Genomic DNA, 26,448 nt, shown 5'->3' with positions numbered 1-26,448 from the left:
CAGAGGCCTGGCAGCCCCACACTCTCCCCCTCCGCCCCCTCCCCACACCCCCTCCACCTCGGGCTGCCCTTTGGTGGCAGATCAGGGCTGGTTTCCCGAGGAGTGGGGCGCACGTGGCGCGAAGCACCCGCCTTCTCGCTGCCCCTGAGCAGGGGGCCGTGGGGGGAGCTGGCCGGCGGCCGGCATGGGGTTCTCACTTCCCCTCCCCAACGGCCGCGGGTGCAGGTGCCGCGGGCCGAGTCCCGCAGGCGGGGCGGACTCTGTGGACACGCCCTCGTGGCGAGGCCGGGCTGCCCTGAGGGAGGAAGCGCCAGAGCGGCGGCCGGTCCTGCGCGGAGCCCGGCGCCCCTCCAGCCCGAGCCAGGACGCCGCCGGCCCCGGTCCCGGCCCCGGGCACGCAGCGAGCCAGGGATGTGAGCGGCGCCCCGCGGCATGGCAGCCTCAGGTGGGTAGGCAGGCGCCGCGGGTCCCCGGGCTCCCGGCCCCTCTCTCGTCCCCCGCATCCCTTGAGGCGCGCTCCCCTGCTCGCTTCTGTTTGCGTCCTCTGTGCGGGGATCTTGCCCTCTTTCTGCTCTTTTCTATGTTCCCTGTCGCAAACTTCCCACTCCAACTTTCCCACGTTTCCCGTCCCAGCCTGTGGCGCGATTCTCTTCAGCCCCTGCCTGGCCCGACCCCCTCCCACTTCTTCAGAGTCTTCTTCGCTCCCTCCACCTCTGGCCCTAGGAGTGTCTGAGCGTCTCTTCCCCTGTCCCTCCGACTCTGAAGCGAGAGGCGAGTTGAGAGAAGCGGAGGGCGGGCGATGTGGACGGTCTACGGGGCCAAACGCGTCTCCTGGGCTCCGTGGACCCACAGGGGGCGCTCAGGCAGTCCTAGGTGGTGCGGAGAGATCAGCCGGGGAGGCCCTTGGGACAGTTTCCCAAGCCCCGTTCCTCCACCCCTCCCAGGCTTTGTGTTTTGGGTCTAGAACTTTGCTAGGGATCTAGGAACACTATTCCTTGAACTTTACTTTTCCTGCGTCCTTTGCAGAACTTTGGGGAATGGGGAGAGTTGGCGGTCACTGGGTAAATGTACTCATGAAAGGGTGCCAAGCGTCTTTTCTGGCTGGTCTTGGGTTGCCTTCTGGTTCATGGGTGTACACACTTGGCAAGTCGCTCACTGACGGAGATCCAGGACAAGCCACATAATGATGATAACGGAGACAATTAATGAGTCCTTACTATTGCACTCCAATGGATACTGTGCACCTAATATGTTCTCCATGGTGGGCAGGAAACACCTAGTCTCTGCTCCCCAGGAGTTTATGGTCCTGTAGAGGAAAGCAATAAGTAAACAAGGAATTACTAGATGAGAGGAGGTAGAGTTACAGTGTTTACAAATGGGTTTACTTGTATTTTCCCAGCCCACTTTATGATGTTTTAGTAGGGATAACCTGTGAAAACAGGTTGCAGGTGCCCCTTGAAAAAGAAAATCTAGGTGGCCAGGAGAAGGCACTGTTCTTACAGGAGGTGAGCAAACACTGGAATGAAAAGCCGGCTCTCCCCAGATCCTCTGAGGGTCTGGTAAGGGTGCTTTGGAAGCAGAGGTAGAAAAGGGCAGGAGTGATTGTTCCATGTACTACAGGCTCATTAAAGGGGATGGGAAGGTAGTTAATCACAGCCTCCTGGCTCTCCAGCTGGGCTCTGGAGGCTAAAAGAAGCTGTGTTGTGAATAAGGAGGCCTAGTAATAGCAGGTAATATACACTTAATAAGGAAAATCTCTGGTATGACATGTGTTATGGGAAAACAATAAAGAAGGGTGAGGGAGACTAGGGTTAGAATTTTCAAATGAGGTGGCCAGGGTGGAGAAAGGCACATTTGAGCCAAGATTTCCACGGGGAGGAGGCTCTTTGGGGAAGAGTGCTCCAAGCAATGAGTGTATGTGGTGCGTTGAAGGAAAGGGAGTAGGCCAGAGTGGCTGGAGTAGGTGGGCTGTGGGGGAGAGGGAGATGAGGCCAGATAATAAACCAGTGAAGCCGCCTCCTCCTTCCATGGTCAGGGACAGGCCCTGGGCTGCTGAGTCCAGGAAACCGCAAACTGGGAGGGCCTTTGGGTGGAAGAGTCTGAGAAAATGGCCTCTCTTTTCCTCTTGTCCAGCGTCCTGTGTACCTCTCTCCAGTGGACACAGCCGAAGGAGCTAGGAAGGCGAGCTCCAGTTCAGAGGGGGACCCTAGTCCGGTGGGCAAACCTGGGGCTATTTATGGGCTCTGTAGCAGCTTCTGCAGGTGTTAGTAATGGTTAGAGCTGTCAAACTGTCTTGCTCTCTGCGTCTTCTGTGGCGAGACACCACTCCAGGTGCTGTAATTGAGAGTTGGGTCTCTGGAGTCCCTCGGGTTCCCTGAGGTTTGGAAGTACAAGGACCCACGGGGGAAGGTCATAGTGGTGAGAGCAATGCCACTCGCCAAGGTGCTGTGGGCTTTGGAGTCATCCAGCCACCCTTCTGTATGTTCTTCTTTTCTTTTAAAAGCAGCTTTATTGTGATATAATTCACATGCCATACAATTCATCCATTTAAAGCATACAATTCAGTGGTTTTTAGTATCTTTACAGATATGTGTAGCCATCACCACAGTCAATTTTGGGACATTTTCATGACCTCAGAAAGAAACCTTGTATGCTTTAGGTATCACCCTTTTATTCTCCTCTCCTCTCCCAGCCCTAAGATCTACTTTGCCTCTATAGATTTCTCTACTCTGGGCTTGTATATGAATGGAATCACATAGTATGTGGTCTTTGGTGACTGGCTTCCTTTGCACAGCATAATATTTTCAAAGTTCATCCCACTGTAGCTTATATCAGTACTTCGTTCCTTTTTATGGCCTAATTCTTAAATTCCCTTCCACTGAAGGGGAAGCATTAGTCTATATTATTTTCTGAAAGACGTGTCTGCTTGTTGAAATCCAGGAGAAGTTAGGCTCCCTGTCTTTGAAAGGACCTTGGGTAGGAAGATAAAATGAAATGGACTCGGCCTATTCCACAAAATTCTCTAGGCCCCTGATGGCATCTTGTGTATTTACACGTGAGAGAGAGGAAAGAGAGGATCCATGAGTGACTTTCCCAAGTGGCCAAGTCTGTGGCTGGGTGAAGAAAGACTAGTACTCTCTCCTCTGTGTATCAGCTCTCATACCGTCTCTTGCCCCCTCTCTCCAAGGATCTTCTCTTTAGATCCTTCTGCTATTCCTGGACTTACAGGACCATGGAGCTTGAAGGGACTTTTAACCTTTTTGTGATCTTAACTTCCATGTGATCCTTGAGGCCTCTCAATACTCTTGCCAGTACCTAAATTTGAACACCTTCTGGGGTGGGAAGCTCCTGATATGATTGACCACATCTCTCCTTATCCTGGTCACCTTCTCTATCTCTCATCCGTCTTCAAATATGGTGTTCAGATTCAAACATGGGGCTCCAGGATGGATGAATGGGGTGCCAGAGTCACCTATAGGCTGAAGAAATGGTCTGGGCTGAGTGGTTTGAGAAGCTTTCTGGCACTTCCTGTCTGCACTTCTCTCCAGTGAGTTCTTTTTTTTTTTTTTGAGACGGAGTCTCACTCTGTCACCCAGGCTGGAGTGCAGTGACACGATCTTGGCTCACTGCAAACTCTGCCTCCCAGGTTGAAGCGATTCTCGTGCCTCAGCCTCCCGAGTAGCTGGGATTACAGGTGCCCACCACCATACTCAGCTAATTTTTGTATTTTTAGTAGAGACAGGGTTTCACCATGCCAGGCTGGTCTTGAACTCCTGACCTCAAGTGATCTGCCCTCCTTAGCCTCCCAAAGTGCTGGGATTACAGGTGTGAGCCACCACGCTCGGCCCTCCATTGGGCTCTGAATCCTGCAAAGGCACCTCGTTTTCAGCCCCGGCTTTTCACCCCATGGACTCCCTGCTGCTACAGCCTCCCCTTCCTCTGCTGTGATCCATTTCTTTCTCCTTCTATAGCCAAACCTGTTCTTGACGTTTTACGAGGACAAAGAAAGACCCTTCCTCATTTCTTTCTAGGGCTTGTAGACTCCTTGTTGGCTCATGTGTTTCATTTCTCTTAATAAATGAACAAGCAAAAAAAAGAGAGATGTGATTGAGGATAAGTGGAAAAGCTACTTATGGTTAAAGGAAGAGGATTATTGCTGAAGAAAGGAGTTTCCCCCATATAAGGCAGAGTTGCTGACAAAGCATTTAGTCCTATATTGTTACCCAGCACATCAGAAAGGGACTGGAACTTTCACTTTGGACTTTTTAAAAACTTCCCCTTCTTTCAGTTTCCCAGCACAGCAATATTCGGGAAGGTGATAGATTTCATTGTCCTCATTTACATCAAGGCAAATTTGCCTCGACTTAGTAATTGGTCTAAGTCACACCACAGGTTAGTGACCAAATAGGTTGTAATGTTAACTAGTCTGAGGCAGTAATTAATTTCTCCTCAAATACTTTCGCTCAAAGGGAATTGAATTTAACACTAGAACCCCAGGAGTGAGACATTGTGCATTTATTTATTTATTTATTTATTTATTTATTTATGTATTTAATGAGACAGGGTCTCACTCTGTCATCCAGGCTGGAGGGCAGTGGTACGACCTGGGCTCACTGCAACCTCTGCCTCCCAGGTTCAAACAATTCTCATGCCTCAGCCTCCTGAGTAGCTGGGACTACAGGCACATGCCACCACGCCTGGCTAATTTTTGTATTTTTTTGTAGAGTTGGAGTTTCACTATGTTGGCCAGGCTGGCCTCGAACTCTGGCGTCAAGTGATCCGCCTGCATTGGCCTCCCAAAGTGCTGGTATTACAGATATGAGCCACTGTTCCTGGCCAGGAATGAGACATTTTGAATAGCTGTTCTGTTTGTTTATTTGTTTGTTTTTTAAATATAGGAGATTTAAGTGCTCTTTATTTCAATTGTACTTTTTTTTTTTTTCTTTGAAATGGAGTCTCGCTCTGTCGCCCAGGCTGGAGTGCAGTGGCATGATCTCAGCTCACTGCAAGCTCCGCCTCCCGGGTTCGCGCCATTCTCCTGCCTCAGCCTCCTGAGTAGCTGGGACTACAGGTGCCCGCCACAATTCCCGGCTAATTTTTTGTATTTTTAGTAGAGACGGGTTTTCACCATGTTAGCCAGGATGGTCTCGATCTCCTGACCTCGTGATCCACCCGCCTTGGCCTCCCAGAGTGCTAGGATTACAGGCATGAGCCACCGCGCCCAGCCTCAATGATACTTTTAAACTAAATTTTATTTTAGAACAATTTTAGATTTCCAGAAATACTACAAAGATAGTACAGAGAGTTCTCATATAGACCACATCCAGTTTCACCTATTATTGACATCTTACATTAGTGTGGTTTTTGTGACAATTAATTAACTGATACTGATAAATTATTAATAACTAAAAGTTCAGGCTTTCCTCAGATTTCCTTAGTTTTTATGTAATGTCCTTCTTGTGTTCCAGGAGCCCATCTCAGGTACTACGTTATATTTAATAGTCATGTCTCCTTAGGCCCTTCAAGGCTGTGATTTTCTCTGATTTTCCTTGTTTTTGATGGCTTTGACAGTCTTGAGGAGTACTGGTCAGTTATTTTGTAGAATAGCCCTCAGTCGGGATTTATATGATATTTTTTCCCATAATTAGACCAGGGTGCTGGGTTTCAGGGAGGAAGACCACAGAGGTAAAGTGCCAGTCTCGGCCCATGGTATTCAGGGCACACACTCTCAACATGATTTGTGACTGTCAATGCTGACCTTGATCACTGGGTTTCTCTATTGTAAATTTACTCTTTTTTTTTTTCTCCCTTTCCACACTGTGCTCTTTGGAAAGAACTCACTTGACACAGTCAAACACTAAGTTCTCTGTATAAGGAGTTACACTCTACCTCCTTGAGGGTGGAGTTATCTATCTACATAAATTATTCAGAATTGTTATGCATGGGAGATTTGTCTTTTTTCCCCAGTGTATTTATTCAATTATTTATTTTGTATCAGTATGGACTCCTGTATATTTCTTTTATGCTTTGGGTTATAATTCAATATTATTTTATTTATTTTGTTGCTCAAATGGTTCCAGCTTTTGCCACTGGGCGCTTTGAGTTGACTCGTGTTCCTTTGACATATGCCTGTCATTGAATTTTTGTTTGAGCGTTACTTTCTGGCACTACAAGATGCTCCAGGCTCATATTGAATATTTCCTGCCCCAGGAAGTATTTAATCCTAGACTCATTCCTAGAATCCATCATTTCACTAAGGAATCCTGGATCCTTTTATTGGAGAATGGTATGAGAAACCCATGGCACTAGATGTATTTTATTAACTGTATTTTCTAAACTATATTCTGTATTTCCTTGACTTTTTAAATTGGGTGCAACTTAGAGATTAAGAGCATGGACTTTGGAGTCAGATCCCTGCTCTGGCACTGACTAACAGTGTGCACTTGGGCAGCAGCAGCAGTAAATCTTCAACGAGTTTTAATGTCTGTGTCTGTAAAATGGGGCTTTTTGATAACATATACTTTGTGGATTGTTCTGAGGATTAAATGAGAGAATGTACATGAGATGCTTAGCAGAGTGACTAACACATGATCAGTGCTCAGGAAACAGAGCTGAATCACAATTTAAACTTTCCTTGATGACTTGGAGTTTTTTTTTTTTTTTTTTTTTTTTGAGACGGAGTTTCGCTGTTATTACACAGGCTGGAGTGCAATGGCACGATCTCAGCTCACTGCAACCTCTGCCTCCCGGGTTCAAGTGATTCTTCTGTCTCAGCCTCCCGAATAGCTGGAATTACAGACGCATGCCACCATGCCCGGCTAATTTTTGTATCTTTAGTAGAGACAGGGTTTCATCATATTGGTCAGGCTGGTCTCGAACTCCTGACCTTAGGTGATCCGCCTGCCTCGGCCTCCCAAAGTGCTGAGATTACAGGCTTGAGCCACCGCGGCCAGCCCTTAACTTGGAGTCTGTAATGAACAGCAAGTATTATGATGTGCTGTTCACAGAGGAGCAGGATCTGCTGTTAGCTGGTGAGGCAGGATCCAGGGGGAAATGAGTACCCATTCCCTCAGTGGCCCTAGAGTTTATAATTTTAAAAATGTTCACTTACTTTTGGATCACTAAATTCTTCTTATAAAATTGGAGTAATCGCTCATGGCCATGTGGTCTTTAGAACAGTGTAAAGCTGTTGCTTTTCTACTAAGTCAATCAGTGCCCCAAAACCCAAGCTGCCTCTCAGTCTCAAGCAATCCTCCTACCTCAGTCTCCTGAGTAGCTGGGACTATAGGAGCACGCCACCATGCCTGGCTAATTTTTGCTTTTTTTTTTTTTTTTTTTAAGACGGAGTCTCGGTCTGTCTCCCAGGCTGGAGTGCAGTGGCGCAATCTCGGCTCACTGCAAGCTCCGCCTCCCAGGTCCACGCCATTCTCCTGCCTCAGCCTCCCGAGTAGCTGGGACTACAGGCGCCTGCCACAACACCCGGCTAATTTTTTTTTTTTTTTTTTTTTTAATAGAGATGGGGTTTCACCGTGTTAGCCAGGATGGTTTTGATCTCCTGACCTCGTGATCCGCCCGCCTCGGCCTACCAAAGTGCTGGGATTACAGGTGTGACCCACCGCGCCTGGCCTAATTTTTGCATTGTTTGTAGAGACGGGGTTTCACCATGTTGCCCAAGCTGGTCTGAAACTCCTGAGCTCAAGCAATCCGCCCGCCCTGGCCTCCCAAAGTGATGGGATTAGTAATGAGCCACTAGGCCTGGCCCCAAGCTGCCCTCTTAAGGGTTCTTCTTATGCTTAGGAAATTTTCTTCTTCCCTCTTCTTCACTTTTTTGCCATCACTTGCCAACCCTATTGAAAACACTACTTATGGTTTCTTCATCACTAGTATATGGGACCACAACCATCCCTTCCTGAGATTTTATTCTCCTTCTGCTTATTGCACAAATTGTTGACATGATACGCATATGTATGCAGAGGAAGGTGGTGGCTACCCTTTTTCACTTTTGCATTTTTACAAAATGCTCCAGGCTCCTTGCACAGCATCACTAACATTGCATCCTTAATGTTATAATGAAATGTAAAGTCTTGCACCTTTCCTACCTGATGGCTCGTGCCCATGCACACACATCTGCAATAACACTTGACACTTAGAAGAACGTTTGCCTCTTAAGATAAACCAGCCACAAAGGAAGGAAGGACAGAAAGAAGGTAAATATATTCTGATAATTTAACTCTGCTTCTCAATGTCAGTTGCATAGTTATGTAGCTTTGCCAATGTTATACCTTCTATAGTTTTGAAATGATTTTTCCATTGAGGTATAAAGAAATATTCTACACAGAAAAAAAAATCCAAGCAGCAAAGATTTTTATTTATTTATTTATTTTTATGGCAGGCTGCAGCACTGGTGCATTAACTTTTTGTCCTTAATCTGTGTAAGCTTTGGAATCAGGGTAGGCATTCCCGAAAAGGACCATTATGTTCACAATTGAGGGAACAGACCGTGATCAGAATTGAGTTCTCTGTAGAACCACAAATGTCCAGGGCATCGTCAGAATTGCTGACTGGTTTTCGCCAGTTCCATACTGTTTGTCTAAGATTGCCTTTTAAAAAGATTTGTACACTTTCCCTTCAAAAATACTCTCAGGCGGATCAGCTTGCTCCTGCTGAGAAGTCTACTGTGGGCTTTATATTAGCACTGGATTAGGGCTCCAGAAAACCAGGGGGGCTCAAAAAAGAATGAAACTGCAAACATTCGTTTTATTTGCTATTTTTAAAAATTTGGTAATATGGCCGGGTGCGGTGGCTCACGCCTGTAATTCCAGCACTTTGAGAGGCCGAGGCGGGCGGATCACGAGGTCAGGAGATCGAGACCATCCTGGCTAACACGGTGAAACCCCGTCTCTACTAAAAATAAAAAAAAAAAATTAGCCGGGCGTGATGGCGGGCGCCTGTAGTCCCAGCTACCTTGGGAGGCTGAGGCAGGAGAATGGCGTGAACCCGGGAGGCGGAGCTTGCAGTGAACCGAGATCGAGCCACTGCGCTCCAGCCTGGGCGACAGAGCGAGACTCCGTCTCAAAAAAAAAAAAAAAAAAAAAAAAAAAAAAAAAAAAAAAAAAAAAAAAAATTTGGTAATCTCATCCTGGGGGAAATCAGAACTATGTTGGGCTTGCATTGTACATGTTGCTTTTTGGTTTGAATATGGTAGTGGATTGGATGGGGGCAGGAAAGAGGATTCATCCTATGATCTTTTCAGAGCCTCTAGGTCTTGCCTAAGTCCTGCCTCTGTCCTTTTCAACAGGAAGCATCAATGAAATGCGGCCCAGGCCTAGCGTTTAATTGTTTTAGTCTACAACTTAGGTGGTTCCCAACCTTCATAAAATGTGACCAGCTTCCTTCTCTGAGTTCCCTGTTGTGTTGTATGGACACTTTATACTCACCTCTTCCAAACCACACACAGAACAGTTTGTTGAATTCATGGAGAGATGATGACCCAAAACAGTGGTAACAGTTACATTAAGAGCCAAGCTTTTTTGAACTTTGGTAGTTGGAAGCTATGACTTACTACTCGTAAGATTCTTGACGTAGTTCCTGATGGGTGGTGCAGGTGAGTTGGGAAGGAGGCTGGACTGGGAACCAGGGAATAACCTGAGTATCAGTTCTGGCTCTGCCAATAATCTAGAGTATGAAGTTGAGCAAGTCCCTTAACCTTCCTAGATGAAATGTTTCTTTCATCTGTAAATGAGGAGTTTGGGCCAAGTGATCCCTAAAAGCCCTTTTTGACTCTCTTTTTGGCTTTTGTGCTTTGTTAGGGGAAGAAAGCCTATGTTATGGGCCAGGTGTGGTGAGGGACACCTTGCAGATTGTATTGTGGAGGTAACAGCATTAATTCACAACTACCATGCACTTTAATATGATACATTATTTATATTCATGTGAGGATGATGACACCAGCTACCAATTCCTGAGGGTTTTCTATATGGCAAGCACTATGCTTAGCAGTTTACATGAAATATCTAATTTAACTCAAATCCTTACTTGGCCACTGTGAATCTTGTGCAAATTACTTAACCTGTCACACCTCAGGTTTCTCATTTTTTTAAAGAATGGGCTAATAATAGTACCTACCTTCTAAAGTTGCTGTGAAGATGTAATGAGTTTAGTAGGCAATGTGCTTGGAAGAGTGCCTGGAACATAGTAACCTCTATATAAGTGTTTGCTGTTGCGATTATTATTATTTATTATTATTGTTGTTATTGTTATGATCTCATACTGCTTCAAGTGTGGGGGGAAGGTGCATGCCAGGCAGAAGCAATAGCTCATGCAAGGATCTAAAACAGTATGGGGTTGGGCCTGGTGGCTCACGCCTGTAATCCCAGCACTTTGGGAGGCAGGGATGGGTGGATCACTTGAGGTCAGAAGTTCAAGACTAGCCTGGCCAACATAGTGAAACCCCATCTCTACTAAAAATACAAAAATTAGCTTGGCGTGATGGCAGGCATCTGTAATCCCAGTTACTTGGGAGGCTGAGGCAGGAGAATCGCTTGAACCCGGGAGGCAGAGGTTGCAGTGAGCCGAGATTGGGCCACTGCACTCCAGCCTGGGTGATAGAGCAAGACTCAGTCTCTAAATAAATAAATAAATAAATAATAAAACAGCGTGGTATGTTTGGGCAAAGATAAGGAGTCTGGTATGATTGGAACACAGACTGTGAATGGGGAAAGAAATGCATGAGTGAGGTGTGCTGGTGTGCTGGAGGCACACCATGAAAGATTGTGGGTGCCAGACCCAGTGTCTGGATGCTCTACCTTTGCAGGCTGTGGGGAGCCATCTAGAAGGGGAGGTGTGCTAACATGCTTCTGTGCCTCATTCTTGTCCAGGGGTGCCCAGAGGATGCGACATCCTCATCGTCTACAGCCCGGATGCCGAGGAATGGTGCCAGTACCTGCAGACCCTGTTCCTGTCCAGTCGGCAGGTCCGCAGCCAGAAGATACTGACTCACAGGCTGGGCCCCGAGGCCTCCTTCTCGGCAGAGGACCTAAGCCTTTTCCTCAGCACCCGCTGTGTCGTGGTGCTGCTGTCCGCGGAGCTGGTGCAGCACTTCCACAAGCCCGCCTTGCTGCCCCTGCTGCAGAGAGCTTTCCATCCTCCGCACCGCGTGGTCAGGCTGCTCTGCGGCGTGCGGGACAGCGAGGAGTTCCTAGACTTCTTTCCAGATTGGGCCCATTGGCAGGAGCTCACCTGTGACGATGAGCCAGAGACCTACGTGGCAGCTGTGAAAAAAGCCATTTCCGAAGGTAAGGATTTCTTCTAAAGATAAGCAAGCCCTAGAAAAGTTACTAATCCAGGTCCTAGGTGTAAGTTTATATTCCAAAATGAGATTCACTCATTTTCAATCTCACTATGTTAAGAGACCTGGTCATATTTATGGGTTTAGAGCAGCCTATTTCTGGGGTGGGATAGGGGCAGGACAGCTCTCCTGGACTATCAGGAGAGGAAGAGGACACTGTCCCTTTTCTTCTGTACTAGGGCAAAGGCCTTCTTTCTAGAATTTTCTGTGCTTTGGAAGACACAGGACAGTTCCAGCCTAGAAAGTAGTGGGGGTGGGAGGCAGAGACTTAGTTTGCTGTTGGTGTGAGGAACGAGACTGCCCACTCTCCTGCTTGCATGTTACTTCCATTTTATCATCACGCAAACTTCACATTTTTGTTAAAAAAAGGCTTTTTTTTTTTTTTTTTTTTTTGAGTCGGAGTCTCCCTCTGTCACCCAGGCTGGAGTGCAATGATGCGATCTCAGTGGACTGCAACCTCTGCCTCCAGGTTCAAACGATTCTCCTGCCTTAGCCTCCTGAGTAGCTGAGATTACAGGTGTGTGCCAACATGCCTGGCTAATTTTTTTGTATTTATAGTGGAGACAGGGTTTTATCATGTTGGTCAGGCTGATCTTGAACTCCTGATATCAAATGATCCACCCGCCTTAGCCTCCCAAAGTGCTGGGCCTACAGGCATGAGCCTCCGTGCCCGGCCAAGGCATTGTTTTTTTCGATAACATGTTTATAGAGAAATAGCCCTCTTCTCTATTTCCCACCAGCCTAGCTTCTATATTTTGCCGTTTCTCCTTTTAGAGTAGGAAAATTCCGATCCTTTCTGCTGGGGTTAGTGACTTCAGTGGCCCCAGGAAGTGTGACACACACTCTGATTAACAGTAACAGAAGACATGCTCTGGGATGGACACATATCACAGCTTTTCTTCCTCTTTTTGCTTTCTTTTTGCTTTTTTTTTTTTTTTTTTTTTTTTGAGACAGAGCCTGACATCCAGGCTGGAGTGCAGTGGTGTGATCTCAGCTCACTACTGCAACCTCCACCTCCTGGATTCAAGTGATTCTCCTGCCTCAGCCTCCCGAGTAGCTGGGATTACAGGTGCCCACCACCACACCCGGCTAATTTTTGTATTTTTAGTAGGGACGGGATTTTACCATGTTGGTCAGGCTGGTCTCAAACTCCTGACCTCAGGTGATCCACCTGCCTCGGCCTCCCAAAGTGCTGGGATTACAGGCGTGAGCCACCACGCCTAGCCTCTTTTTGTTTTCTATTTTTGCCTCACTGTGGGCTATGAATGGGCTATGTGTTTATATTCTGTTCTCTTGCCGCATGAGATCTTATATACCTGACGCCAGCAAAGAAGCCTGGAAAATTATGGTCCTGATTTAACTGTGCCTCAGTTATCCCTGGTGTGACTTGGGCATTAATTTGTCTCACCCACCCCTATGCCATCTGATAAACGAAATCAAGAATTTACTAATTTTCAGTGGCCTTAAAAAGGTAATGTAACTTCCTAGGTGCTTTTATCCCAGGAATTGGCTACTCTAAACCAATAAACATGACCACGTCTTTTAACAAAGTAAGATTCCTTCTCATTTTGTAACATAAATCACTAGTGTGAATGTAAAACATGTCTCACCTGAAATGCCGGGACCTGGATTAGTACTTTTTCTAGGGTTTGCTTATCTTTACGTTAGAAAGACAATGATAGAAAAAGCATATAATTCATTTTTGCATGATTGCCTTTCATTACTTTGAAGGAATTGTGATCTGCCCAAACTTACAAAAAACTGAGACACAACTGGTTGTTTCTGTGGATGATCTTATGTCATTGCATCGGTCCATTAGGATCTCGCAGGCCAGCCCCTGGAACCCACCATGGATGTATTGCCACTGACTGGGCATCTCATACTGTATGCTGTAACAGATTGTTCTTTAAAATATTACAGTAGTGTGGCTGGGCGCAGTGGTGCACACCTGTAATCCCAGCACTTTGGGAGGCCGAGGTGGGCGGATCATGAGGTCAGGAGTTAGAGACCAGCCTGGCCAATATGGTGAAACTCCATCTCTACTAAAAAAATACAAAAATTAGCTAGTCGTGATGGTGCGTGCCTGTAATCCCAGCTACTCGGGAGGCTGAGGCAGAAGAATCACTTGAGCCCGGGAGGCAGAGGTTGCAGTGAGCCAAAATTGTGCCACTGCACTCCAGCCTGGGCGACAGAGCAAGACTCCGTCTCAAAACAAACAAACAAACAAAAAACAGTAGTGTTATTTTTTGAAGTAGATAGTAAAAAGGATTATTTTAATATTGTTTGGATGTGTCCAGTGATTCAATGCCTGGATAAATTGATCTCTTCTAATATTTCACTTTTTACCAAAGACTGTAGTTCAGTATGCTATGAGCCTTTAGCTTCAAGTGTCTCGGAAAGAATGAACTCATTTACAGGGTGCTCCTGTTCTAAGAGCAAGAACTTCTCATCAGAAAGAGATTACTTTAATGGGAGATTAAAATAAGCTGCTTAGTGGGATATCTTTGCAGTTCAGAATCAATGGATATAGGGACAAATGGAATTATAAGAAAGAGAAGAGGAGGAAGGAAGGCTTATAGCCTCAATATAACTTTCTTATCTGGTATTAGGTTTGTGAATTTGGGGATTCAAGATCTCTGTCGGTGCTAGGATGACTTGGGTTTGCTTTTTGGGTATTCCATAGCCATGGCCCTTGGTTGGCCTTGACTCTGAGGCCATATTCCTGATTTTTTTTGCTGGACAAGCTTTCTTAACAAACCTGATACTCAGAGTCTGGCAGTGTAGAAAAAAGAGCATTGACCAGGGTTAGGGACACTGCATTACCCGGCTCTGCTGCTAACCAGATGCCTAGTACTGAGCAAGTCATTTTGCCTCTTTGAGTTCCAGTTTCCTTTTCTGTAAGTGGCAGATTTAGACTTGATCTAAGACACTTCCCAAGGCTAAAAATCTGTGATTCACCTAGGCCAGAAAATCTTAAATATTTTTGAAGTATGACCTTCTTGCCGCATTTCATACCTGCTTTGACTCCCAGGAAGCTTAGGGCTAGAACAGTATCTAAAGACAGTACTCTCCCTACACTACATTTCTGGGATAATTGTGTCCTTAGGTACATTCCCTATAACTTGTGATAACCCATCTTTTTAAAAAATACTCCTCTTGCATACATGAGGTTTTCCTAAGGTACCTCAAAATAAAAGCAAAAGCTAATATTTTCATATACGTTACTACACCAGCTGCCCAGTCCCATGAGAAATAAATACATGAAACTTGTTTCTTTGACTTTCTCTTTTAAAAAAAAGAATCCCAATAAGAAATTGGCTGGGCATGGCCGGGAGCGGTGGCTCACGCCTGTAATCCCAGCACTTTGGGAGGCCGAGGCGGGCGGATCACGAGGTCAGGAGATTGAGACCATCCTGGCTAACACGGTGAAACCCTGTCTGTACTAAAAATACAAAAAATTAGCCGGGCGAGGTGGCGGGCGCCTGTAGTGCCAGCTACTCGGGAGGCTGAGGCAGGAGAATGGCGTGAACCTGGGAGGCGGAGCTTGCAGTGAGCCGAGATGGCACCACTGCACTCCAGCCTGAGTGACAGATCAAGACTCCATCTCAAACAAAACAAAACAAAACAAAACAAAACAAAAAAAAACTGGCTGGGCATAGTGGCTTATGCCTGTAATCCCAGCACTTTGGGAGGCTGGAGCAGAAGGATTTCTGCTTCAAAGTTTGAGACCAGTCTGGACAACATGGCAAAACCCTGTCTCTACAAAAAATACAAAAATTAGCTGGGCATGGTGGTGTGTACCTGTTGTCCTAGCTACTTGGGAGGCTGAGGTGGGAGGATCACCTGAGCCTTGGAGGTTGAGGCTGCAGTGAGCTGTGACTGAGCCACTGCACTCCAGCCTGGGGATCAACAGAGTGACACCCTGTCTCAAAAAAAAAAAAAAAAAAAGAAATGCAATGGAAAATTGATAATGGGGATGAATTAATAGTAGAGACAATAATTGTGGAGTTATTGATTGTAGGGCTATTGAAACTACAGGGAGACAAATTTTAGGAAAAACTTCCTAATTATTAGAGCTGTGTGAAGGTGGAATGGGTTGCCTTTGAAGGTGGTAAGCGCCACATCTCCAGGAGTAAGAGAGTAGATACTGCAGACATGCTGTAAAGGGATTTAGCTTTGGGGCCAGGGTTGGGCCATGTGACCTTTACAGCCTTTTGATCATAACATTCCCTTACAAGAAGTTCCCCTTTTCACCAGGAACACATTTCTCTTCTGAATTCAGTTTTCCTCCTTCACCTGGTATACCTGAGGTTTTTGACTCCCAACTGAAGAAATACTGGTCATGTTCCTACTCAGACCCCAGCAGTAAATAGCATGAAAAATACCTCACTTTATAATTTATGTAACCCTTTAAAATGGTAAAAGTCCCAGAATATTTACATGGCTATATGTCTATTTTTCTTAACTTTGAGATACCTTTTGATAAAAAGGACTATTTAATGAGATATTCACTAAGCCCATTTAAAATTTAGGCTAAATTTTAGACCATGTAAAGTTTAAAGTAAAGCTTAAAGATCAAAGAGAGTGGAGTGGGTAATAGAGTAGAGGAGGTTATTTTATTCTTGAAACTTAGATTACAGGTAGTCAATTATACTTTCTTTTGCTGCTGTGCTAGCTAAACAATGCTTCTCAAATTTTAATGTGCACAGAAGGACCTGGGGATCTTGTAAATATGCATATACTGACTCCTTGGGTGGGGCCAAGATCCTGCATTTCTTTTTTTTTCTTTTTTTTTTTTTGAGATAGAGTCTCGCTCTGTCACCCAGGCTGGAATACAGTGGCGCAATCTCGGCTCACTGCTGCCTCTGCCTCCCTGGGTTCGAGCAATTCTCCTGCCTCAGCCTCCCAAGTAGATGGAATTACAGGCATGCACCACCATGCCTGGCTGATTTTTGTATTTTTAGTAGTGATGGGGTTTCACCATGTTGGCCAGGCTGGTCTTGAATTCCTGACCTCAAGTGATCTGCCTGCCTCAGCCTCACAAAGTGTTGGGATTACAGGCGTGAGCCACCGCACCCGGCCAGATTCTGCATTTCTAACAAGCTCACAGGTGATGCTGATGCTGCTGGTCCAGGTACCACTGAGTACAAACAAGGGGTCTAAGCCACCTTTCTGTTGTCAGGTCGATGGTCATGTACCTCTGTCGCATGGGAAGTATTTTCTCTAATCTCCACTTCTCCGGAAATGGAGGCACCATCACATCAGGGCAGCTCCTGGACACCCATCAGTTAGATATAAAATTAGGCCAGTATTTGGTGCTTAGGCCATCAGACTTCAGGGTAGAGCTCCTGCGTTCTCTTCTTCCTTTGCCCCTGCTCATAGATTCGGTGCGTTCACTCTGGCAGTTTTTAATCTTTCAGGTTTCTAGATGTTGGGATGGGGTGCTACTGAGATCACAATCTTTACTCTTTCTTCATTTAATAAGCCCCTTGATCAAAATTACTACTAAAATATGTTTTGGAGGTTTTATTTCCCACCCCACTCTCCAAATTTGTCAGTCACCTTAAAATTAAGCAGATGTTTTAATTGGAGTCTTCAGTGTGTTGGATCAGCCAGTTTATTTTCCAAGTTCTTCATCTGTAAAATGATGGGGTTGGACCAGATAATTTGGAAGGTTTCTTTCAGCCTCCAGCACTGTAATATATCATTATAAGTTTTCTAAGAAGATGGCAAATTCCCGAGAACCTTTTTAACTGATTCAGTTTAGTTCCAAAATGTCTGCAGTGATATATACCTGTGCATAGAAGACTGGACTATTGATCTGACTTTTTGGACTTGTTGGAAGATTATTTTAAATTAAGGAAGTGAGAAAACCCCAGGTACAGCACAGAAATTATTTCCTCTTTTTACTGGGGCTCTATTCTTTGCTTCAAATCTCAATGGAATATAAAAATAGATTCTGTTAGACTGTGTGGGAAAGGACTCTGTGGGTGATATTGAGTGTTTTTGCAAAAGTTCTCATTCGTGTGATGTGCATGTGTGTGTGTTGAGGGTGGAGGAAAGCATTAAACCGAATTCTCCCAATATTATTTATTAATAGTATTACAGTGGAGATCTTGTCTGCTTCTTTATATGCATTATTTTCTCTTTGCCTCGCCCCTCCCTCTCCATTCCCATTGTGTTTCAGAAGCTCTCATGGTACCCACAAGTATCATATATTTTGCCTTTGATTTCCATGGGAAAAATTTAGAGGGATATGTCTATATATCTACATCTGGCCTGCCTTTGTTGATATTAATGTTCTAGTCTGAATATTAAACTACAGTTTAAAAGAAAAAATAAGGGCTGGGTGCAGTGGCTCACAACTGTAATTCTAACAGTTTGGGAGACTGCGGGGAACAGATTGCTTGAGGCCAGGATTTCAAGACCAGCCTGGGCAATGTGGCGGAAACCCTGTCTCTACAAAAAATACAAAAATTAGCTGGACGTGGTGGCATGTGCCTGTGATCCCAGCTACCGGAGAGGCTGAGGTGGGAAGATTGCTTGAGCCCTGGAAGTTGAGGCTGCAGTGAGTTGTGATTGCGGCACTGCACTCCAGCCTGGGAGACAGAGCGAGACCCTGTCTCAAAGAAAAAGAAAAATAAAGGAATATTTAAAAATGCTTTCAGCTAATCAAATAGATTCCAAAATGTTTTCCTAAGTTAATTAACTAATTAATTAATTAATGTTTTCTAGTTTTATTGAGGTATACTTGACAAATAAAAATTGTATATATTCAAAGTGTACAAAGTGATTTTTTTATACATATACTTTGTGAAATGATTATCACAATCAAATTAATTAACACATACATCAGCACACATAGTTACCATTGTGTGTGTGTGTGTGTGTGTGGTGAGAACACTTAAAGTCTAGTCTTAGCAAATTTCAAGTAAAAAATGTGGTATTATTAACTATAATCACCATGCTGTATGTTAGATTCTCAGAGTTTATTCTTTTTTTTTTTTTGAGACGAAGTCTTGCTCTGTCATCAGGCTGGAGTGCAGTGGCGTGATCTCGGCTCACTGCAACCTCTGCCTCCACGGTTCAAGCGATTCTCCTGCCTCAGCCTCCTGAGTAGCTGGGACTACAGGCACGTGCTAACACGCCCAGCTAATTTTTGTATTTTTAGTAGAGATGGGGTTTCACCATGTTGGCCAGGATGGTCTCGATGTCTTGACCTCATGATCCTCCCGCCTCGGCCTCCTGAACTGTTGGGATTACAGGCATGAGCCACCACGTCTGGCCTGAGTTTATTCATCTTAAAACTGAAAGTTCAACTCTTTGACCAGCATCTTCCCAAGTCCCCTTCTTTACCCCTGTCCCTGGTAAACACCGTTGTATTCTCTGCTTCTATGAGTTCAACTTTTTTGGATTCCACATATAAGTGAGATCATTCTGTATTTGCCTTCCTGTATCTGGGTTATTTCACTTTGCATAATTTCCTCCAGGTTCATCCACATTGTCACAAATGGCAAGATTTTCTTCTTTCTTATAGCTGAAAAATATTCCATTGTGTAACTTTTCTTAAATTTAAAAAGAAACTTTTTTCTGAAATAATTTGTGTTCGTCATAATGTTAAAGAAGAAAAAAACCCCTGTAAGTTCTAATTTTTCCCCTTTTATAAATAATATTGCAATAAATGTTCATACAGCTTCATGCCTAAATCTTTGTGAATCTCTGTTAATTTCCTCTGGATCATACTGCTATAGAGTCCCCAGAGACAGGGTTGCAAGCCTGCTCTTAGCATCTCCCCACCCTCCCCCATGCAACCTGAATCTACCGCCTTCCTTACTGCTATTTATTTTATTTTATTCCCTTTATGCTTGGTTCAGTCTGTTGTTTACATTTGCAGTTTCTCTTGCAAGGATAGTCGTATGGAGAACGTGTACCCTCCTCCCCTCAGGGAAATAATTCATAAGAAGATGAATGGTTTTTATGACAGTTGCCCTGTGTAATGCATCAGGTGTTTTACATGTATTTATTCCTCCCACAACCCCAAGTGCACAGATGGTTTCAGCGCCATTTTGCAGATGAGAAAACTAAGGTTCAGAGAGGTTAAATGATTGGGGTAAGCACTGGAACTCACTTTGGAACACAGGGCCTTTGGGCCTAGAAAGCTTACACTTGGCCTTGCTTCTCCCCTAAGTCTTTCCTCTCCACCCTCCTCTTCCACACTGAGATAAAGAATGAAGAATGCTCAAGGAAGAGAAAGGATCAGAGAAAATGACGCTTCCCTGAGTGCTCCAGGCCATAAATTTCCAAGTCAGGCTGAGCATTGGCAATTTCCCTGCACTATGTTTAAAATGTGGATACCTGGGCCCCACCCCAGACCTACTGAATAGGAATCTCTAGAGGTTTGTCCTGGGAATATGAATTTGAAAAAGCCTTCAAGTTGGTTCTGCTATGCAGCCCAGCTTTGAGCTTTGCTCCATGCCTGGTGTCTTGTCTTTCGGTTTTTGGGTCACAGGAGCCCGCGATAGCTCAGGCCCTGTGGTCTGTTATAGGCTATTATGGGCTGTTATGGGCAGGTCATGACACAGTAGTCCCAAGGGGCTCAGAGCTTGGCCTTGGCACGTCACAGGCAGCAGCCCTGAGAGAAGAGAAGGGAGTCAGACCCTCTGAGCAAAGGGGAAGTTGCTGCGCTCTGCTCGGTGTCGTGGCCTCGCAGATGGTAAGTCATGGACGACTTCTGGGGCTTATGGGGCACCTTGCAGGACTGAGGGGAAAATCTAGGCTTGGATCTCTTGAAAGCAACGATTGTGGTGCTGCTGTCCTGGTGCCTTGTGCCTGTGGGCTGTTGGGTTTGCTCTTTCTCTGCTGTGGGTTAAGCCACTCTGCAATTGCCTCCTCCAGGATCCTCCTTAAATACCCCCTGCTGAAGGACGCTTTCTTTTTCTCTTCCTTTTTGAAATGATCTTTTTGATTTGGGGAAGAAGATACCCAGCTGGGATGGTGAAATCCTTCCAATGTCACTAAAAAGCTACAGCCTGTCCAAGAGTCACTTGGGGTTTCCCCTGCCTGATACCCTAACTGCCTTGCAGAATCAGGGGCTGTTCACACTCCTAACTGTGGGTCACTGCCTGCTGCTCCTGGAATAGTTAACGAGGACTAATGCCTACAATAGATTTTGTGCCCATGGAAATTTTCCCCTGAGTCTTCAGAGTCGCCCAGGATTACAGTTTTCCTGCAAAGCCGAGAGATCTCGGTGGGGTGGTAAACTCGGCCTCTCCTGCCGCTTCGGCGGCCACCCAGAGAGGGCCTTCTCCTGTTCGTGTTACACTTTCATGGTCCCTCAAAGAAGTGTCTGCGAGTCCCTATGTCAACTGTGTTTGGTAAGCCACGGGGAAAAGGGAGCCATGAATGCCGAAATTTCTGCTCGTGTGAGAATTTCAAGTTTGCACCTGTCTCTGTCTGAATTTTCTAATGTATGCCAGAATGGAAACATCAGATGTAGGAATTTTATCGGTCAATTTCTTACCCTGTTGTTTCAGTATTTTTTGCATCTCACTTCTCCTGGCACTATTACTAGAAGAGAATAGTAGAATTCAGGAGGGACCTGACATCTGTGTTACCCTCTTTCAAAACCCTTTTATCGACATTATTTCATTTGGCCTGTGCAGCTTCCCTATAAGGCAGATGTTAATGTTATTTCCGTTTTAAAGATGACAGAAACAAGGCCCAGGCAGGTTCAGTGACTTGCCCAAAGTCACACACCTGCTTTTCCATTAGGGCTAGGATCAGGGTGAGGGCCTCCTGTCTTGTAGTCCAAGGCCTGGTTATTGCCTTATGTAGATATCAGAGCCAACTGTTCATCTGATGGTTATTTATGGAGCATCTATTATATTCTCAAGGCCCTGTGTTGGGTGCTGAGTTAGAGCAGGAAAGACAGTCACTGCTGTGATGGTGTCTACATTCAAAACCAGCGCTATCCAAAAAATGTATAATGTGGGCCATATGTGAAATTCAAAATTTTTTAGCAGCTGCAGTAATTTAAAAAAAGTAAAAAGAAACAAGTAAAATTAATTTTAATGATATAGTTTATGTAATAATATATCTAAAATATTCTCTTATTGATATATAAGCAATGTAACAATTACTGAGATATTTTACATCTTTCTTTTATATTTGAAATTTAGTATGTGTTTTATAGCCAACACAGATTTCGAATGTTCAGTAGCCATATGTAGCCAGTGACTGCCATATTGGACAGTGAAGCTCAAAAAGAATGTTTACTTTTCAGAGAATAGGAGCCATATATCAGTTAATATTTTAATTTTATTTTTATTTTTTTTTGAGACAGAGTTTTGCCCTTGTTTCCCAGGCTGGAGTGCAGTGGCACCATCTCGGCTCACTGCAACCTCCACCTCCTGGGTTCAAGCAATTCTCCTGTTTCAGCCTCCCAAGTAGCTGGGATTACAGGTGTGCACCACCATGCCTGGCTAATTTTGTGGGTTTTTTTTTTAGTAGAGATGGGATTTCTCTATGTTGGCCAGGCTGGTCTCAAACTCCCGACCTCAGGTGATCCACCCACCTCGGCCTCCCAAAGTGCTGGGATTAACAGGCGTGAGCCACCACGCCGGGCCTAATATTTTAATATTTTAAGTGTTAAAAGTACACTTCTTCTAGTTTCTTCACTCATTCATTTATTCAGTCATTTCAAAGGTATTGAATGAGCATCTGCCAGGTGCTGGAACTTTGTATAACACTGCTTTATTTATTTTACTTATTTATTTATTTATTTATTTTGAGACAGAGTCTTTCTCTGTCACCCAGGCTGGAGTGCAGTGGCATGATCTCTGCTCACCGCAACCTCCGCCTCTCAGGTTCAAGCAATTCTCTTGCCTCAGCCTCCTGAGTAGCTGGAATCACAGGCATGCACCACTGCACCCAGCTTATTTTATTTTATTTTATTTTATTTTATTTTTAGTAGAGATGGGGTTTCACCATGTTAGCCAGGCTCGTCTCAAACTCCTGACCTCAGGTGATCCATCTGCCTCGGCCTCTCAAAGTGCTGGAATTACAGGCGTGAGCCACAGCGTCTGGCCTATTTTTTTCTTTCTTTCCCTCACTACTGACCTCTTCTTTCTTGTTTTTCCTTCCCACTCCCCCCTTCTTTGTTCCCTTCTGCATTTTGTCACCTGTTTAGCTGTGTTCCCAAGCTCCAGAAATACAGTGTTAGTTGAGACAAAATTGGCTTTGATTAACAATAGAGTTTCTGTCCTCAAAATGACAGCTTACCATCAGAACTAATGAAACGGAGCTCCTGGCAGCCTTTGTGAGGACAGAATCAAACCAGGGTGCTCGTCTGCCCTTCAAAAAATAATGTTTGGCCTTGGGCCCAGTTAAATAGATTATTGTTGCGTCTATGCAATGGAATACCATCCAGACCTCAGAGAGAACCAGGCAGTTCTCTTTGTGTTGATATGGAAAGTCTGCCAGGATTTATAAAAAGAAAAAACTAAGATACAGAAGAGTGTGTATAGTATAATGTGATTTAGGTATGTTTTAAAAAGAAATATATTTATGTTGGTATATGCATTACTTTTTTTCCTGAAAGGATATACAAAAAACTGTTGATAGTGGTTACCTTTGGGTGGATGGAGGACATTTGGAACTTTTTGTTTTAGACATTTCTCCAGTGTTTTAATTTTTCTGTGTTCATCTGTTACTTTTTGTTGTTTGTTTGAGACAGGGTCTTGCTCTGTTGCCCAGGCTAGAGTGCAGTGGCACCATCATAGCTCACTGAAGCCTCAACCTTCCAGACTCAAGCGATCCTCTCATCTCAGCCTCTTGAATAGCTGGGACCACAGGCGTGCACCATCATGCCTGGCTAATTAAAAAAAAAATTTATTTTGTAGAGATAGGATCTCACTATGTTGCCCAGGCTAGTCTCGAACTCCTGGACTGAAGCAGTCCTCCCCTTGTCCTCCCAAAGTGTTGTGATGACAGGCTTGAGCCACCACACCCAGCCTGTTTTACTTTTAGTTAGGAATTTTGAAGAGAAAAATGATAGACTCTAGAGGAAGATGTTGGGCTTGCACTGAGATAATCCAAGTAGGGTGCACTTCAAGTTAATTTCACGTGTACAGACTTGGTGGCCTTTTTCCTTAGCTTCATTAGGGTGATGTGATAAGTGGAAGCAACATGGTATTGGTTTGTGTTATTGTTGTAATGACTGCACCGTCACTCGCTCGGGGTGGGCTAATGCCTATAATGAGAGAACAGCTACTTATCACCGAGTCATATTTTGACTCTTGTCAAATTTAGGCTGATGTCTTCTTAGGTTACTACAATCTTTATGACAATCAGTAAGAGAATAAGGGTGTGTATTTCCAGATTACAGAAACTGATTGAGCCACCTGAGGCAATTCACTTGGCCACTCTGGATCTATTTTTGTTCTCTTTAAAATGCTTATGGGAAAAATATGTTGACATCTCAGACATTTACAACCATGAAATTTCTTAATTCCAACTATGTGTGATTTTACATACCTTGCATTTCATTACTGGGTCTCGATCTAATATTTTTCCAAATCCTATCAAGGTATGGTAGTGTATTCATTTCAGCTAACAAATTATCCTTCACAATAGAATTTTAAATGAAACTTTAAATGCATTAATAATAACTTTCTGTTTATGGACATTAGCTCAAGTTGAGTCTTAGGAGTATATCACATTATACCATTATCTGTGTGGATATGAAGGAATGTATGTATTTAACATTTTACATGTACTGTTTACTATGGTCTGCATGAAGATTTATGCATGTGGGTTCATAGAAAGATAATGGGGGCAGAGGAAATGGGGGTAAATATGCATTACAGAATGGGTTTGTTAATTTCCCTGTTATTACAGGATGTTTTCACAGCTTTTCAATTTGGTTTCCACCAGCCATTCACATGACCCAGAGTAGGTCTGAGATGGCCCAGGAAAGAGGATGATTTAATGCCTTAAATGATTCTTGATCTGCCCATTGGAGAAATTATTGAGACCACAATAGGGCTTGTCATATGGTCTTCATTCTGGGCAGAAAATTTTCAGTTTCAGCCAGTTCGGTAAAATTTAGACTGAAATAGGACAGTTGGTTTTCTAAGACACAGAAAAATGAACAAAATCAGTAATTGATCAAAATTGCCTGTTCTGTGGGGAAAAACTTGGGGACTTTTAAAATTTTCACTGTTTGTTTAGAAAAACAATACTGGTCTCTTACTGACAATGTTTTATGTGTGGTAGATGCCTAGTAAATGGTGGTTGGATGGATGACTGGAAGAGTGAGTATATTCATGAGTTATTATCCATTTTCCTAACTCTTGGGACCATTTTGAATGTCCCAGTTGCAGAAAAGATGTCCCTCCCATTAGCATCTTATGTAGAGGCTTGATGCCCTTTGGATTGTCAACCATTTCCACGGAGCAAATTTGTCTTCGGTAACATAGGGTGTTTCTAAACAGAAAATTACTCTTCAAGTTCAAACAGGAGCCTACACAGCACATGTATTTTTCTGTGTCCATACTTAAAAATGTGCCAGATACAACAACCTGTCCCACAGAAGAATTAAGTATGCCAGTCTAGGAGCTAGTTAACAATTGGAATTGTTAGTTCCTTGGGATATGTATAGGTCTCTCTCTGCAGAGATTAAATTGGCTGTGTCTTTTTTTTTTTTTTTAAAGGAGAGCATAAAAGTGAGGCAATCTATAGAGTTTTGGAGGAAACCTCTAGAATTGGGTTAGTCATTTTGGGAATTCCTTGGTACTTTTTCTTCTGGGTTTATAACTTCTGAATATGTGCATCTTCTCCATCACCATTAAGAAGTCAGACCATCTTAGGTTCTTATTTAAGAAAATGCTGGTTGAATATGCCTATTTTGTCTACCAGCTTGCCAGTTTCACAGACTGCTGGTTTACTCTCCAACATCTGATAACACAGGAAATAGCGGGGGAGGCTGATGATGAAATGAAAATGCTCTACTTTTAAATTAGACTAAAATAAGTTTCTTTTTACACATACAGCTAATGTTTGAGGCTGTAGTTGCAGTTAAAGCTTGCAATAAGATAGGAAGGACGTTCATCATAACTAGCAGATAGAATAATATTAGCACTAGCAGTTGACTCGGCTTTTAGAGCATGTGAAATGTGGGAAAACATTTCTGTTGCAGGATCTGGCATTTAGTATTCCAAACAGAACCAACCTGTTAACTTGTTCTGAACCAGGGTTTTCCTTTTATTTTCTAAAATTTTCTGAATATCCTTGCTCAAAGCCTGAGTTTGTTGCCAGAAAAGATCTCTGACTGTGATTGTGTTTTTGTGTTATAGATTTTTTTCTGGAAAAATGTAATGCTGAAATAACTGTATAGTTATTTGGCAGCCTAAATATTTATTTTTATTTTGTAGTCACTTGAATTAGGAGTCCCTGTAGGTTATAGAAATCCTTTAAACAGTGTTTTGCCCTAGTCTTTCCCATGGTCCGGGGTATGCATGTGATTAAAACTTGCCCATACTCTGCAAAACAATCTAGTTTTAGAGTCTTTGATGGGGAAACAGAGGCAAGAAGCCATTGAGTCAACAAGATGGAAATATGGAATATGAACATTAGAAAAGGGCCAGTGCAGCACTTTGGGAGGCTGAGGCGGGAGGATTGCTTGAGCCCAGGAGTTTGAGACCAGCCTGGGCAATATAGCAAGACCTCCATCTCTACAAAAATAAAGTAAAATAATTATCTAGGCGTGGTGGCATGCACCTGTGGTCCCAGCTACTTGAGAGACTGAGGTGGGAGGATCGCTTGAGCTCAGGAATCCAAGACTTCAGTGAGCTAGGACAGCCCCACTGCACTCCAGCCTAGGCAACAGAGGGAGACCCTGAAAAAAAAAAAAAGAAAGAAAGAAAGGAGGGAGAGAAGGGAAGGGAAGGGGAGGGGAAGGGAGCGGAGGGGAGGGAAGGGAAAAGGAAACTTTGGGATCATCTGGACTAATCCCTTTAGTTTAAAATGAACAAAGTAGGACCCAGAGGGGTTAGATGACTTGCCCAGTATTACACAGTTAGTGGCATAGATGAGACTGTAAA

The 26,448-nt window shown here is 44.1% G+C and overlaps 1 protein-coding gene across 2 annotated transcripts in view; it reads left to right on the top strand.

Moving 5' to 3' along the window:
- The first annotated feature begins 216 nt into the window (after positions 1 to 216).
- Positions 217 to 26,448, top strand: part of PIK3AP1 (phosphoinositide-3-kinase adaptor protein 1) — a 126,749-nt gene continuing 100,517 nt past the window's right edge. Inside the window, exons 1-2 of one of the 2 annotated variants that reach the window (XM_507955.8) lie at positions 217 to 445; positions 10,878 to 11,294. In XM_507955.8, the coding sequence (XP_507955.2) occupies positions 433 to 445; positions 10,878 to 11,294 (430 nt within the window). In that variant the 5' untranslated portion in view covers positions 217 to 432. Of the gene's footprint in view, positions 446 to 10,877; positions 11,295 to 19,995; positions 20,722 to 26,448 lie in introns of those variants that run through there. The other variant, XM_016919002.4, reaches the window with a different exon arrangement.

Source organism: Pan troglodytes, chromosome 8 (genome assembly GCF_028858775.2).
Source record: "Pan troglodytes isolate AG18354 chromosome 8, NHGRI_mPanTro3-v2.0_pri, whole genome shotgun sequence".
NCBI classification, from domain to species: Eukaryota; Metazoa; Chordata; class Mammalia; order Primates; family Hominidae; genus Pan; species Pan troglodytes.
This window is presented reverse-complemented; position numbering and strand designations above follow the sequence as displayed.